General features: G+C 36.7%; 1 protein-coding gene across 2 annotated transcripts in view; it reads left to right on the top strand.

Moving 5' to 3' along the window:
• Positions 1 to 13,377, top strand: part of LOC122884631 (VPS10 domain-containing receptor SorCS1-like) — a 49,735-nt gene that overhangs the window by 28,758 nt on the left and 7,600 nt on the right. For both annotated transcript variants that reach the window (XM_044214771.1, XM_044214772.1), the window contains 14 exons: positions 587 to 733; positions 2,243 to 2,345; positions 2,679 to 2,755; positions 3,394 to 3,485; positions 3,632 to 3,739; positions 4,055 to 4,172; positions 4,333 to 4,466; positions 6,520 to 6,633; positions 8,148 to 8,319; positions 8,610 to 8,796; positions 9,608 to 9,741; positions 9,850 to 9,973; positions 10,645 to 10,757; positions 11,640 to 11,774. In XM_044214771.1, the coding sequence (XP_044070706.1) occupies positions 587 to 733; positions 2,243 to 2,345; positions 2,679 to 2,755; positions 3,394 to 3,485; positions 3,632 to 3,739; positions 4,055 to 4,172; positions 4,333 to 4,466; positions 6,520 to 6,633; positions 8,148 to 8,319; positions 8,610 to 8,796; positions 9,608 to 9,741; positions 9,850 to 9,973; positions 10,645 to 10,757; positions 11,640 to 11,774 (1,758 nt within the window). The remainder of the gene's footprint in view (positions 1 to 586; positions 734 to 2,242; positions 2,346 to 2,678; positions 2,756 to 3,393; positions 3,486 to 3,631; positions 3,740 to 4,054; positions 4,173 to 4,332; positions 4,467 to 6,519; positions 6,634 to 8,147; positions 8,320 to 8,609; positions 8,797 to 9,607; positions 9,742 to 9,849; positions 9,974 to 10,644; positions 10,758 to 11,639; positions 11,775 to 13,377) is intronic.

Raw genomic sequence — 13,377 nt, 5'->3', positions numbered from 1 at the left:
GCAGCTTTAATTTGTTCCCTGAACATGTTATATCTGTGTCGACAGACGTGCTATGAGGTTGCAGTGACTGCACATGTATGTGTCACTCTAGATCATCCTCATCTCCAGCCAGCAGTACAAGCATCACATTGTTACAAACACTCACCTAAGAAAGCCATCAGCATCGGTTACTCTCACTGCTCGCTGACCTCCACACACAGTCTATGCCCAGAAATATTTCGCTGCGATGACTTGACCTAAGTGGAAGATATGAAATGGTCATTCTTCCTTTGACGAAAGATTTGTGCTCTCTAAATGGAAGAGAAATGTGAACCCAAGTCATGGCTGCATGTGAGAGTCTGCATCTCTGCACATAAATACAAAGAAGAAGAAATATCTCAGGGCTGCGCCATATGTTGTTTTGATTCTGCAGTCCTACAGATGGTCCAAAATAGTGCTCCCTGTCAGAAAAACTATCACTTTCAGACATCTCTTCCTCTCGAACTAGGCCTTCAGCTTTACTTAAGTCTGAATAATTTACGGTTATTTTTTTCCCTCCCTTTTTTTGTTGTTCCCCCCTACCGCTCTCCATCTCTCATGTTCTCAGGTTGCTGGGATTAAAGGGGTGTTCCTGTCAAATAAAGTTGTTGAGAACCAAGTGAAAACTTATATCACATACAACAAGGGGAGAGACTGGCGTCTTCTTCAGGCTCCAACAACCGATCTCCAGGGAAACAAGGTTTATTGTGAACAAGTAAGTGGGCCACTGACAAGACATAGATTTGGTTATTCGGATATATTTATTTTTGCTCAAAAAATACTACACTGGATCATGCATGGTCAAAGAGTTCAAATAAATGTGCATCACATCAACACAGCTCAGAATATGTCAGTAACTGAAGAGACCTTTCAAACAATTTAACATACCCTGAGGGTCGAGGGTCAAAGTATATAATAGAGGGTGTTATGTGCTGTACAGATTGTAAAGCCCCATGAGGATAATTTGTGATTTGTAATATTGGGCTATATAAATAAAAGTGACTTGGCAGTGTAAACTTTCTGTCATCTAGTTTTGTCTCAATTTGACAAACCCCACTCATATATATCAAACACTTAAGGTAACGCTATTTCAACCTAACTGTCTTTAATAAATGGTGAAACCAAACTTATTAAGTTATTAAATTAACATGGTTCTGTTATTATTATTATTATTATTATTATTATTATTATTATTATTATTATTATTATTTTTGTTAGCTGTTTTAGTGGTGTTAGTAGTAGTATGTATTTTAATAGTTTGATGAGGTTTTTATCAGAATATATTGTAATATGCTGCATTGTAGAACATGTATCATAACTATTGGAATGATTTTAGTACTACTAGTACTTTTTTATTTAATAAATTAAGTCAGAAAGACAGTTATGTTAGCATTCATTATTCACTACAAAACTGATAATCTGTTCAGTCAAAACAGTTATTTGTTTTTATTCATTTTGAAAGGAAAGGTTTGGTACATGGCAGCAAGGAAAAGGCTTTACATTATTGCGTGGTCACTGGAGTCAATAGTAAAAGACACGGTGTAGGAAGTAGAAAAGACAAACGATAGTAAACAAAAATAAGAGTAAGGAACACACACAAAAGTGGTTGACCCAATCAACAAGTAAATAAAATGAAAATTTAAACAATCCTATACAGAGGACTTTCTTAGCCATAAATAAAAGTAGATTAAAAGGCAGTTTAGACGATGGGATGATTATATCCCATCGTCTAAACAGCCTTTTAATCTACTGGGCATATGCTTATAAGAGGCTGTCTCTACCACTGCATCTACCCAGCCTTTTAAATCTGCCGCTTTAGCTATTTTCCAATGCCTCAAAATAATTCTGGAGGCTGTAATAATACCAACCATAATAACTGAAAATACACATTTTGAAATATTAGTTTTTCGAGTAAGCATAAATAAGGATTGAACTTCCAGCAGAAATGACCCTTATTCAGTTTGAATGTATGGAGACTTGATGGTGTATGATAATATCCTATAGATCAGATCCCTTTACCAGACGTCTCTGCCCTAACAGTTAAACACTTCAGTTAAACTTCTTTAATAATTATCAGTGAAATGATTAACTTATTTCAAATAATAACTGATTCACAATTAATTCAGAGCAGTTATTATGACACCTTCTTATTGTACATGAACCAGGTCTGTATCAGACCTTTAATTTTCACATTTTGCAAACTAATCTCCTTTGTGTTTCGCAGCCTTACTGTTCGTTAAATCTACATCTTCATGTGTCGGAGAATCCTTACACCTCGGGAAACATTGTCAGCAAAGATTCAGCTCCAGGAGTTATAATAGCATCAGGTGAGAAGATTATTTGATTTGCACATTCTGTGTACATTCTGGTCCTCGATCATATCCCTCAGCGCTCCCATTCAAGTCAGTTCTTTAGTTCTGCAGCACTGTCTTTTTCACCCGACAACAGTTTACAAATTGAAATGAAATCAATCTTTCCTGCACATCCTGTTCCATGTTTCAATGGAAAAAATAACAAAAAGGTCTGAATAAATACTCAAATTTCAAAAGAAGCAATTATACTGATTTACCTGTGTAACTGTTTAAGTGACATGCTTGAAATAATAAATACTAATAAAGATTAAAAATAGTGCTATATATACTTTTGTATTTTGTATTCAGGTGTGGTTGGACCTGAGCTGACCAGTACCAATGTCAGTATTTTCATCACATCTGATGCTGGAAACACCTGGAGAGAGGTACAGTACTGGGGACTTGGGCTGGGTGTAAATTTTGTGATAATGGTCTATATACAAAACACAATTACTTTTTGAATACATTACTTTGCTGAGTATGATCACGTCTTTCTACAAAACTTTGCAAAACAAACAAACTTTTTTAAAGCTTCTGTTATAAATGTCGACTTTCCCTTGAACTTCCCCTCAATATAATACATAACAAAATGAGAAAAATCTTACTTTATTCAGGCATTATCTGAATAAAGAGTAGGTGAACAAAACTAGGAATCTGACTCTTTCAGTTCCTGCTTTTCAGTTCTTGGCGCTACAGTCACAATTGCAAAGAAACAAAGAATTGAGGTTTGACACCCAGCCTTGTGCAAGACATCTCTGATCTGTAAAACAAATAAACCGAAAGCAGCGTACAGATTTTTGCCAACGGCTTAAGACTCCAGAAATCATCAAAGAGAGCAACACTTGCATGACGCTTTTTGTTTATTCACACAACTGAGACTCTTGTGTAAAGAACAGTTGAGATTTCTACTTGTTTAGTGTGTAGGTGTAAGTATGCATGTTCCTCATGGTGTCACCGGTGCATACTTTGTGTAGACTTGAATTTTGTCTCTAGTGTGTTAAAGTGAAGCTGCTCGTGTCTGCAGGTTTTTCAGGAAGAGTACAGCGTGTTTTTCCTGAATCAAGGAGGATCTCTGGTGGCCATCCGACACACACCTCTGCCAATTAGACACATTTGGTAAGGCTGTGTCACATCTTTTTAGAGACTATACTTCATCTTCAAAACAAGGAGTGAGACTGCTTTCCTGCTGAGGCTTTTCTTACTGAATTCAACTCTATTTGTGGCTGGTCTGTCTGTGATCCAACCATTGTTCTCTCCCTCAGGCTGAGTTTTGATGAGGGCAGAAACTGGGACAAATATAGCTTCACCTCCTCTCCGCTCTATGTTGATGGGGTGCTGGGGGAGCCTGGAGAGGACACTCTCATAATGACGTAAGATATGAAGGAACCATAAAAAGCTGATGTGTTTCTAGTTTATCAATTACTGCACTGGGTAATTATATATTACACCGATTAAGTGTACTTAAAAGTGTACATACATGTTCTTGAGTTTATTTAATGTGGTTTTGAAAGGGTTTCATAAGCCCAAGATGTGGAGGAGTTTCTCATCCCACAGAGGAACATGGATTAAAGTCAATGCATTCAAATTCCCCAAAGCGAAGGTTTTCACACAACAGGCTTATTTTTCTTGAATCTGCCCCACATACCAAATATTTTTTACCTTGTTTTTCTGACGTGTTTGTGCAGAATATTTGGTCATTTCAGTCATCGATCTGAGTGGCAACTTGTCAAAATTGACTTCCGGTCCATTTTCCAACAACGATGTACAGCTGAAGATTATCTGACATGGCAGCTGCACAATGAGGTAAGAGGGATCTTGCTGCTACTTGACTGCTGATAACGTGACGAGTCAGTCGTTGATTAAACTCAACTGTATCTCTCTGATTTGGTCACACAAAAAGCAAGATAGTAAAAAACCCCAAAAATAAACCTCTGAAATATTTGTGATGCATTATTCATCACAGGACGAAGTGTGCATCATGGGAATGAAGAGAATCTTCCAAAAACTGAAAGCAAACGTTCGATGTGTCAAGGCCAGAGATCAGTATATATCCCAGATGTCAGACTCCTGCCCGTGCACAGAGGCAGATTTTGAGTGGTAAGTTCCCTGCTCTGCAGCTACTCTTTTCACTTCATTAAATCCAGTGTGCAACACTTTATCAAACTCCAGAGGCAGAGTCTGTGAAGCAAACCTAAGGCACAACAAGAGGAGTGTTTGAAGAGTTATATTTGATAATTCACAACTTATTATTCTCATTTCTGTTATATTTCTGTCGACTCATGTTTGTAAATCATAGTCCTAACTAACATCCTGCCATCAGTTGTTTTAACTCTTGGGTATGAATAATCTTGATATAAAATTGTGGTTGTAATCACTATCCCAATCTTAATAAAAATATTTTTCGAAATATGGCAAATGTGCGCAAAATGACATAAATAATCAAACTGGTGTAAAGCATGTAAACCAAAAACTTTGTTCATTTTAACTACAATTTGCATGGAATAATCAATTTGGACTACATAATTTTATAAAACAGCAATGCTTTATGATCTCATCAACACAACACAATTGTACTGACAGAAGATTACTGAAAATATCGAACTCTCATGCAATATATCCCCAGCTGATCAAATGTGCAAAAACATACATGAAACAGCTAGCTCAAACTATTGGAAAGAATATACATGTAAGACTGTAATTCGATATTATAGGACACCCCAAATTAACTAACTAAAAGTAAGTACAAAGAAAATTTAAGCAGATGGCAAACCACAGTCATATATTTTGGTCATCTACAGCGATAAGTCCTTCTGGGAAAATTCTATTAGAGAACTGTTATATATATATATGTGGTATTTCTCTAAATAAAAACCCACTAATCCTACTACTTGGGAAAATACCAGAAGAGATCAAGTAGAAAGATTCTCACTTGTTAATAGTAATAAGGGTAGCAATAATTAAACAAATTACAAGGAATTTAATAAAAAAATATAACTTAATTAACTCCAAATGAAGGGATCTTGTAAATGAAATATATGGAATGGAAAAAATAACCATGAGAATTAGAAATCATATTTTAGAAGAAAGATAGGAAAAATGGGTGAGGTATACAACATACAATATTTCTAATGATCCTCCTGTTAGATGTGATAACTAAGACAACAATAGGATAGTAATTGTACTGATGCCGTTCTTCTTGTACATGGGTATACACACGAATGTGTGCGTGTATACATGTGAATGCATGGGTACGCACACATGAATGTGTGTGTGTGTGTTTGTGTGTGCATGTGTGTGTGTGCGTGTATCTATGCTACCCAGTCATTGTTCCTATATTGGTATAATGTATCCTGACTTAAATGTATCAATCATCAGTCAACTATATCCTACATATTGATAATTATGTAATCTAAAGTTACTGTACTTACTAATTTTTTTAATTTATTTTATTTTTCTTACGCTATATAATTTCTGAGAATGCAAATAAAAAAGACACAAGAAAAAAAGAAAATATCAAAGCCCAGCCCTAACAATCAAATGATAGCAAATTGATAGCAGTACATTGCTGCATCTTTCTACTTATATCAAGTGCACTTAAATAGATTTGCATAATGAATGAAACCAATGGTTCACTCTAGAGTCTATTATAATATTATATACTTCTGTATGTCTAACAAGTCAGAACTTCTTGTACCTCACTTCACTCTGACACATAGTTTCTTTTATCTTTCTGATCTCACTGGTGCTAAATGAGCAGCACTGACTAGTATATTATACAAGCTTAACACCACTTTATTACTAAAAGACTTTCCAACTCGGGCTCCTGAGACTGCGTTTCCCTGATCGCGATGAAAAGGAATCTGACAGATCCCTCTGACTTTGCCAAGGTATAATTATAGCTTGAGTAAACATGCACAATGCCTTTTCTTCTTCAGAAGTTTGATACATAAAACATCAAATCTCAAAAACTCTGAGATGCTGTGCTGTGAAAAGTTTTGTCGAGCCTGGAACACCTCTATTCACGGTAGACATGCACTTATTGTGTGTGATTCTGTTTGAGATGAGTAATTATATTTGATATTTTAAATAAATAATAACTAATATCGATAACACCCCGGTGTATCTTTTTCTGTGCTTGTTGTTCCAACAGCGACTATGGATTTGAGAGGCAGACTGATGGGAGCTGCACTCCGGCTTTCTGGTTCGTTCCCTCAGCAACATCTAGAGACTGCATAACGGGGGACAGCTTCCTCAACACCACAGGGTACACCTGATTCCTTTGTACTGAGACGAGCAAAGGGAGTAGTGGGTATAAAAATGCCAATGGTTACGTTTAACCTCAACTTTCTGGAAAATCACCTCCTATTCTGCAGTGGTGGAAAGTAACAAAGTGCATTTACTCAAGTACAGTTTTGATTTGACTACATTTATTTGACAGCTGGAGTTTCTGGTTACTTTTCAGTTGAAGGTTTTACATTAAAAAACATTTAATAAGCTTATACAATTCAACACATTGTTAAAGATTAAACCTTTTTATGAAGTATTTGTAACATTTAAATACTTTAACAATTCAGCTGTTTCACAAAACCGTTTTCAAGGTTTGGTTAGGTTGGTTAGGGTATATTCATGAATTGTCACATATACTTTATTGATAATCTGTTAAACATCTACAGACAAAGTGAAACAGTTGAAATGTTACAAATACTAAACTATTTGTAGGCTGTTACCAAAAAGTGTCTAGTTGTGGCTCCTTGTCATGTTTCAGATGTCTATGAGTTGTTAGCAGTTCCACCAAAGAGACATTTCCCCTCTTAACTGCTCAGATATTTTCATTTAACTAACTGTTTGAGGCTCAAAGAGGTAACAAAGAATTAGTTAAATTACTTTTACTTTTGATACTTTAATTACATTTTACTGATAATACTCATTTTACTGTTAAGTACTAAAAGCAGTCATTTGAATGCAACACTTTTACTTGTAATGGAGTATTTTTCCACTGTTGTATTTGTACTTTTACTTAGTAAACGATCTGAATACTTCATCCACCACTGCTATTCTGTGTGAAAATGGTTGTTTGCATACTATACACTATCCATGAAGGGTTCTTAACTTTCATAACAGATGAAAACCCTACATGCATATTTTAAAATACTGTATATCAGTGATTCCCAACCAAGGGTACGTGTACCCCATGAGGTACTTCATGGAGTACGTAAAAAGACTGTGGAGTAGCTAACTGTAACTAATTTAAAAAACCTGACATTTTAATTTGGTGAAAAAAATATACATATCCACAAATTTGTGTTAAGGAGGAAAATCACAAGACAAATAGGATTACAAATTGATGTGGGGCTGATCTTTAGTACATATTTATTGCCACACCACATGATGTAATTGAGAGTGCTTGAAAACTAGTTAGCAAGCGAGTAGAGAAGTCAAAATAGCTAAAAGTAATGGATAAATAGTTCAAACATCAACAATTCTAGGATAACTATGTTTGTATGACAAACATATTGTAACAATATTCTTATTTATATAAATAATAGTGTAACATTACATTCAGTTTCAAATCAATTCAAATGAACACATTTGTAACTAATGGCTGGTGTTGATAAAGGGCTAATTGAGCTCATCTGATATAGCTGTGGGGGTATGGTAGAAAAAAAACACTGGTGTATATCTCTCATGAATGTCTCCCTGTGTGTGCATGTGTTATGTCTGCTTTTACACTCATGTAGTGCTCATCTCTGTCTTTTGGGGGTCTTTAATGAATTCCAGATATCGCAGGGCTTTGTCTAACAACTGCACTGAAGGAACGCTGTTGAAGTACAGCCCCAGGCGACAAAAGTGTCCCAGTCAGGCCCCCAGGGGCCTCCAGCTCTTCACCAGTGAGGGAACACTGGTAGCAACACTGGGGAGGAATGTCACTTTCTTGGTCTTTCTAGAAGAGGTGCTGACTTCACTTAAATAAAGCAACAGTAGTGTATATTTCAGGGTGCTACTTGTAGGCTGCATGGTAGTATTTAGTGTGTTATCTGTATGTCGAGATGCTGTTAGAGATGTAGCACTTAGGCTGGAGCACCACCATATCAAATAAATATGCTGTGACATGTTTTACCACTTGACCTCGTTCTTGTAGATATTATGGAAAATACACTCTATTATGTGTCAGCAAGGACTCATACACACACACATATGAGGCTAAAGTGTGAGTGACAGTATTTCCTTTTCTTTTTGAAGGGTCTTGGCTACACGACAAGTGTAACAGTGGACTTCGGTGACGGGACCGCCATATCATATGTCAACATAAGCTCCATCGATGACGGGGTCAAGCATATCTACAGTAAAGTTGGCATCTACCAAGTTTCTGCTACAGCAACCAACACTCTGGGCTTTGACAGGGTGATGCTCTATCTCCACGTCTCCCGTGAGTCAAAAAAAGTAACCGGTCATTTACAGTGAAACATAAATAATTGTATGATCATTCTTCCAATGATTTTTGAATGTGTTAATATGAGAAAACTGTCCCTTTTTCCTCCATAATACTCCATAAATTATTGTCTGCATTATTTTAAACAATTGTGTAATACCCCTTTACTTCAAGGGTGGATTTAGTGTTAAAGGGTTGTTCATATGTGATGATTAACTAGCCTGTTTCCTGCCACAAGATGAGGTGAACTTGTTAGGAACTAGCTTAATTTTAGTTAATATAAAGTGACTACACTATAAGCTATGGTCTTGATTCTTTATTACAGCGAATCATAGAATATTAGATCAAACAGCCTTCAAATAAATCAAAACACTTCAACTTGTGAGCCTTTAAAAAGAAAAAATAATACAAAACACTCAGGCAAATATGCTCACAACTCTTCTCTAACTTCAAATTGGCTCATTAAAGTAAGACTCCATCCAAAGTTTTGAGTGTCACTCACCCTGTGTAGGCGTAAAAGATGGCTGTTTGTTGACTCCTCATTGACAGAGAGGAGCAGCGGTGGTCAGTTTGAATTCAGCTCATTATAATGGATACCACTGTTGAAATTTTCATGGCAGCAAAAAGCATCAAAACATCCACAGAAGCTTGTCAAACCACTCTTGCAACTTGTCTAGCTATATGCTCAGTGTGTTCCAGACAGTCGTTGTTGTGCCAAAATATGGCTAAATACATGGCTTCTGTTGGAAATTTGAACATCATGGAAGTATTTAGCCATTGCTATAGTTTTTATGTTTTGTCTCTAAAGGTCAACTTGAACAGGTCCAGCTCTCAGCTCCTTCAGTGGTCGTCAAGAACAAAGCAGTAAACCTCACGACAGTGTTACGCCCCAGCAATGTGGGAACGGTCACCTATTACTGGTGGTTTGATAACAAAACGGAGGTAAGCCTTACTTTCTCATTCTCTACCATGCAGCCTATTTACTGAATGACACGATAGATTCACAAGTCACAGTAAATCTCTCTCGCTGTCTGTCTCTTTGCCTTTTAGCCTGTTGTGACCCTGGACGGAGCGATGTCCTTCACTTTCTCCAAGGAGGGAAGTCACACTGTCGCTGTTCAGGCTTCAGTGGGCAATACTGTCCATCAGGACCAAATGACTGTGGCAGTTTATGGTGAACCATTTTTTTTATTACTCTCATTTTTCTTTACTCTATGCACCTAGACAGCCTCTAAATATAATAATAAAGTGAAAACTATGAAGTCAATTTATTCTCTTCAAATTGAGTGAATCAGTAAAAGTTTTGAAATCCTCAAAGCCTTTTGGCAAAGACTTAACTTGTTTTTTCCAGAGCTTTAATGGCCTTCATCAGTGGATGGAGTTTGCTTAGGTGCCATAGTGATGGTTCATTTGTTATCACGTGGCCAAATTGCAAAGTCAGGGATTTAACGATAGATAATGATGCAGAAGTTAGAAGGTCACAGGATCAAAATATATATGCAAGAAACTAATTCTTTGCTTCTTACAATGTCAAGATAGAAAAGACATTTCAACACTTTATGCATCTTTGCTGGGGTTTAATATACAGCATTTTAGAAAGTATTAACTGAAGCCATAAATTATATGAACATTTATATGTCCAGTCCTCTGTCAGTTTAACTTTGGCCTTTATGCCCAGCCTACTTATTTTCTGATGAAAATACAGAATTGACTCTGTATAGGTGGCCTGACAATCAGGGTACAGGTTATTTGAAGTATCTGCTTATTGTAAGTAGGGATCATGTATCATGAAGTTTGACAGAAGAAGTACATTAGGTCTGAATTAGATTTCTGTCTGCATTTCAGATTATTTCCGGTCACATGTTTTGTCTTTTTCATCTAATTTGGACGAGCTGAACCCTGGGGTGTCTGAGTGGAGAGAGGACATCGGCAGAGTGGTGAAGAGCTGCATGGTTCAGGTCGGTTCTGCAGCTGCTAGCTCATATTATAAAGACCATAACACAATCAGGAATGAACTAAACCTTGACCTCATTCAGATTCTGGCAATTAGCAGTCGCACTCGCCTGGAGAGAAAAACTCTGTCTCTGTCTAGTGAGCCAGTGACATTTCCATTCTTGGTTATGCTGCATTTGTAATGTATGCATGTGGTTTTGTGTCAAGTGACTGACTCCACTACTAGTGTCTTTGACCTCGCTTGCTGTGTAATTAGTTGTTAACCTGTACACGCTGACATGGCTCATCACTCGAAATCATTATTACTACTACAAGCTTTCAACTGTACTTTTCAAAACACTTAAGGGCAGTAAAAACACTGCCATGACAGTTGCCATTTGCTCTCTAAAGAGCTTAATGCCATTGCCTCGAGAGAATACCAAAACCTCAAGTAAAGAGAGCCTAACTGTGGTTAAGTGCGTCTGGTTTTCCCTCTCAGACACTGTGTGGATGTCAAAAAAGCAGCAGGTTATGTAAAATACCTGGATACTGAACTCTATATATATCCTACAGTAGCCCTCAGTATGAAACATTCACTTTGACCTTCTGTCTTGTCAGATATTACCCTAGTTTACACCCGGAAACTGACAGGAGACCTCTGGTTATGGCATAAATGCACTAAAAGCCCTGGCATTTACCAAAGACTGTCAAATTGAGCTAGCATGTTTCAGTTGATCCATGCATTATATCTTGACAGTGACTGGTACTTAGGCAAATGATATATGAAGCAGGAAGCCAACAGTATTTACTCATTAATGTAGGCGACCCCCTATCATATTTCAGAATATCACCTCAAACAGTGTCAATTAAAAAACCTTTTTAATGAGGTTTTGTTGTTATTATTAAAGGTCACAGGAATCAGTGAGGATCAGCTCCTGGTCAGAGTGCTTCCTGGTTTACCAACCACAGCAGAGATTTTCATTGTGCCTGAGAAGAGGTCAAGACACGGAGCCATGGATGAAAAGTGGGCGCACCTGGATCAGGTACTGTCTCGTCAAATTATTTTAATGGCCCCTGACAGATGTTAGGTACAATGTGGGTTTTTATGTGATAATTAAAACCGCACAAAAGTAAGCTGAGGAAGTCGGGAGACTGTCTCTAGAGAGAACATCTCTGAGTGTCATACAACACTATTGAGTTATCAGTTTAAGCTCTGTTGTTTGTTGTATTAAAAACATTTCTCTCACCAGAAGGTTACATCTTGTTTTGCAGCTTTATTTTTTTTTTTATATTTTCAAGCTAAATGAGTGGGCTGACACGGGCAACACAATACTTCCAGTCTTCCAGTGACATTTTATAGGCACATATACATACATAGTCCATTTTTCCCAGTATTTTACATATTGTTCATATCCTAGTCTTAAGATAAAGGTCAATTTCTCCTTACAATTTATTTCATTGACAGTTGCAGTCCAGTCGTCATTTGTTGGAGGATTTCCCTGCAGCCATTTGCGTGATAGCTTTCTTGCTCGTAGCCAAAAGTATCCTGAGTTTATCCAGCATTTCGCCCTGGTATAATGTAATAAAAGAGCAGTCAACTTCTATTCCAGATATTTTCATCATCTCTTTTGCAATCTCCTGCCAATGTTAAAAAGTTAAAGGACAAATCCCTGAGAACTCTTTTGTATAAATTTCAATTTTGGTAGTGGCTTTCCCATATATTACTGCAATCATCCTCAATTATTCCTGATTCTCCAGTTTGCGATTGACATGGACAATCAAGTAGTTTTCTGAGTTTTGTGTTACATTGTATAATATCAAGAATATTAGATGTTTGTTGTCTTCAATCTTATATGCATTAATGAATATGTTGACAAAATTAGGTCCACTATCTTTAGCTTGTTTAATGTCTTTACTAAAGTAGTCTCTGACCTGAAAATATCTGAACAACTATTTTTTAAAAAGATTGTATGTATTAGAAAGGTGTTTCAAAGAAAAGATTACATCTTAACTGCACCGTTTCTTTGTTTGTGCACAGTACTTAAAGTATTGTATGTGTGCAAAATACAGATACTCGTACTTGCACAGATACCTCCCCTCTTATCTATGACTATGTGGGAAGGTGGTTACCACTTTTTGTTATTTTTAATTCCCTGGTCCAATTTCTTTCTTTTTTTATCTTTAGATACAAAATCTTTTATACAAGAGGCTAAAAGTCAAACGTACTTTGCAGTATTGCTTATTATTTTCCACTTCTTTTATGAAGTGTTTTACATTTTACATACATTTCAGCCTTTTTCCTACTTTCAAGGCAGCCAGCAGTTTCTATTAATTTCAGTGCATATTGATAATAAACTTCTAAAAAGAATTTAAACTCGTTTCTGTGAGGCAATACATTACAATGAGCATCATGTCCACCCTTATTTTTCTCAAAGTTACATTATTGTTGCATGGTAACAGTTTTAAGTGCAGCTTGATTTGGAAAGTCCGCACACCATCGCCACACAACAGTAAGGTTAACTTTGACAAAAATAAATGCAGACATGATGCTCATGGTGATGGATTACCCAAGTTTAGTCTCCGCAAATGTATTTTCATACCACAGTGAAATGGTCACCATGGACACCACAAGCTGCATGGTACTGT

This window comes from Siniperca chuatsi, linkage group LG11 (genome assembly GCF_020085105.1).
Source record: "Siniperca chuatsi isolate FFG_IHB_CAS linkage group LG11, ASM2008510v1, whole genome shotgun sequence".
Taxonomy (NCBI): domain Eukaryota; kingdom Metazoa; phylum Chordata; class Actinopteri; order Centrarchiformes; family Sinipercidae; genus Siniperca; species Siniperca chuatsi.
The sequence above is the reverse complement of the archived record's forward strand: the minus strand, read 5'-3'. Positions and strand labels throughout refer to the sequence as shown.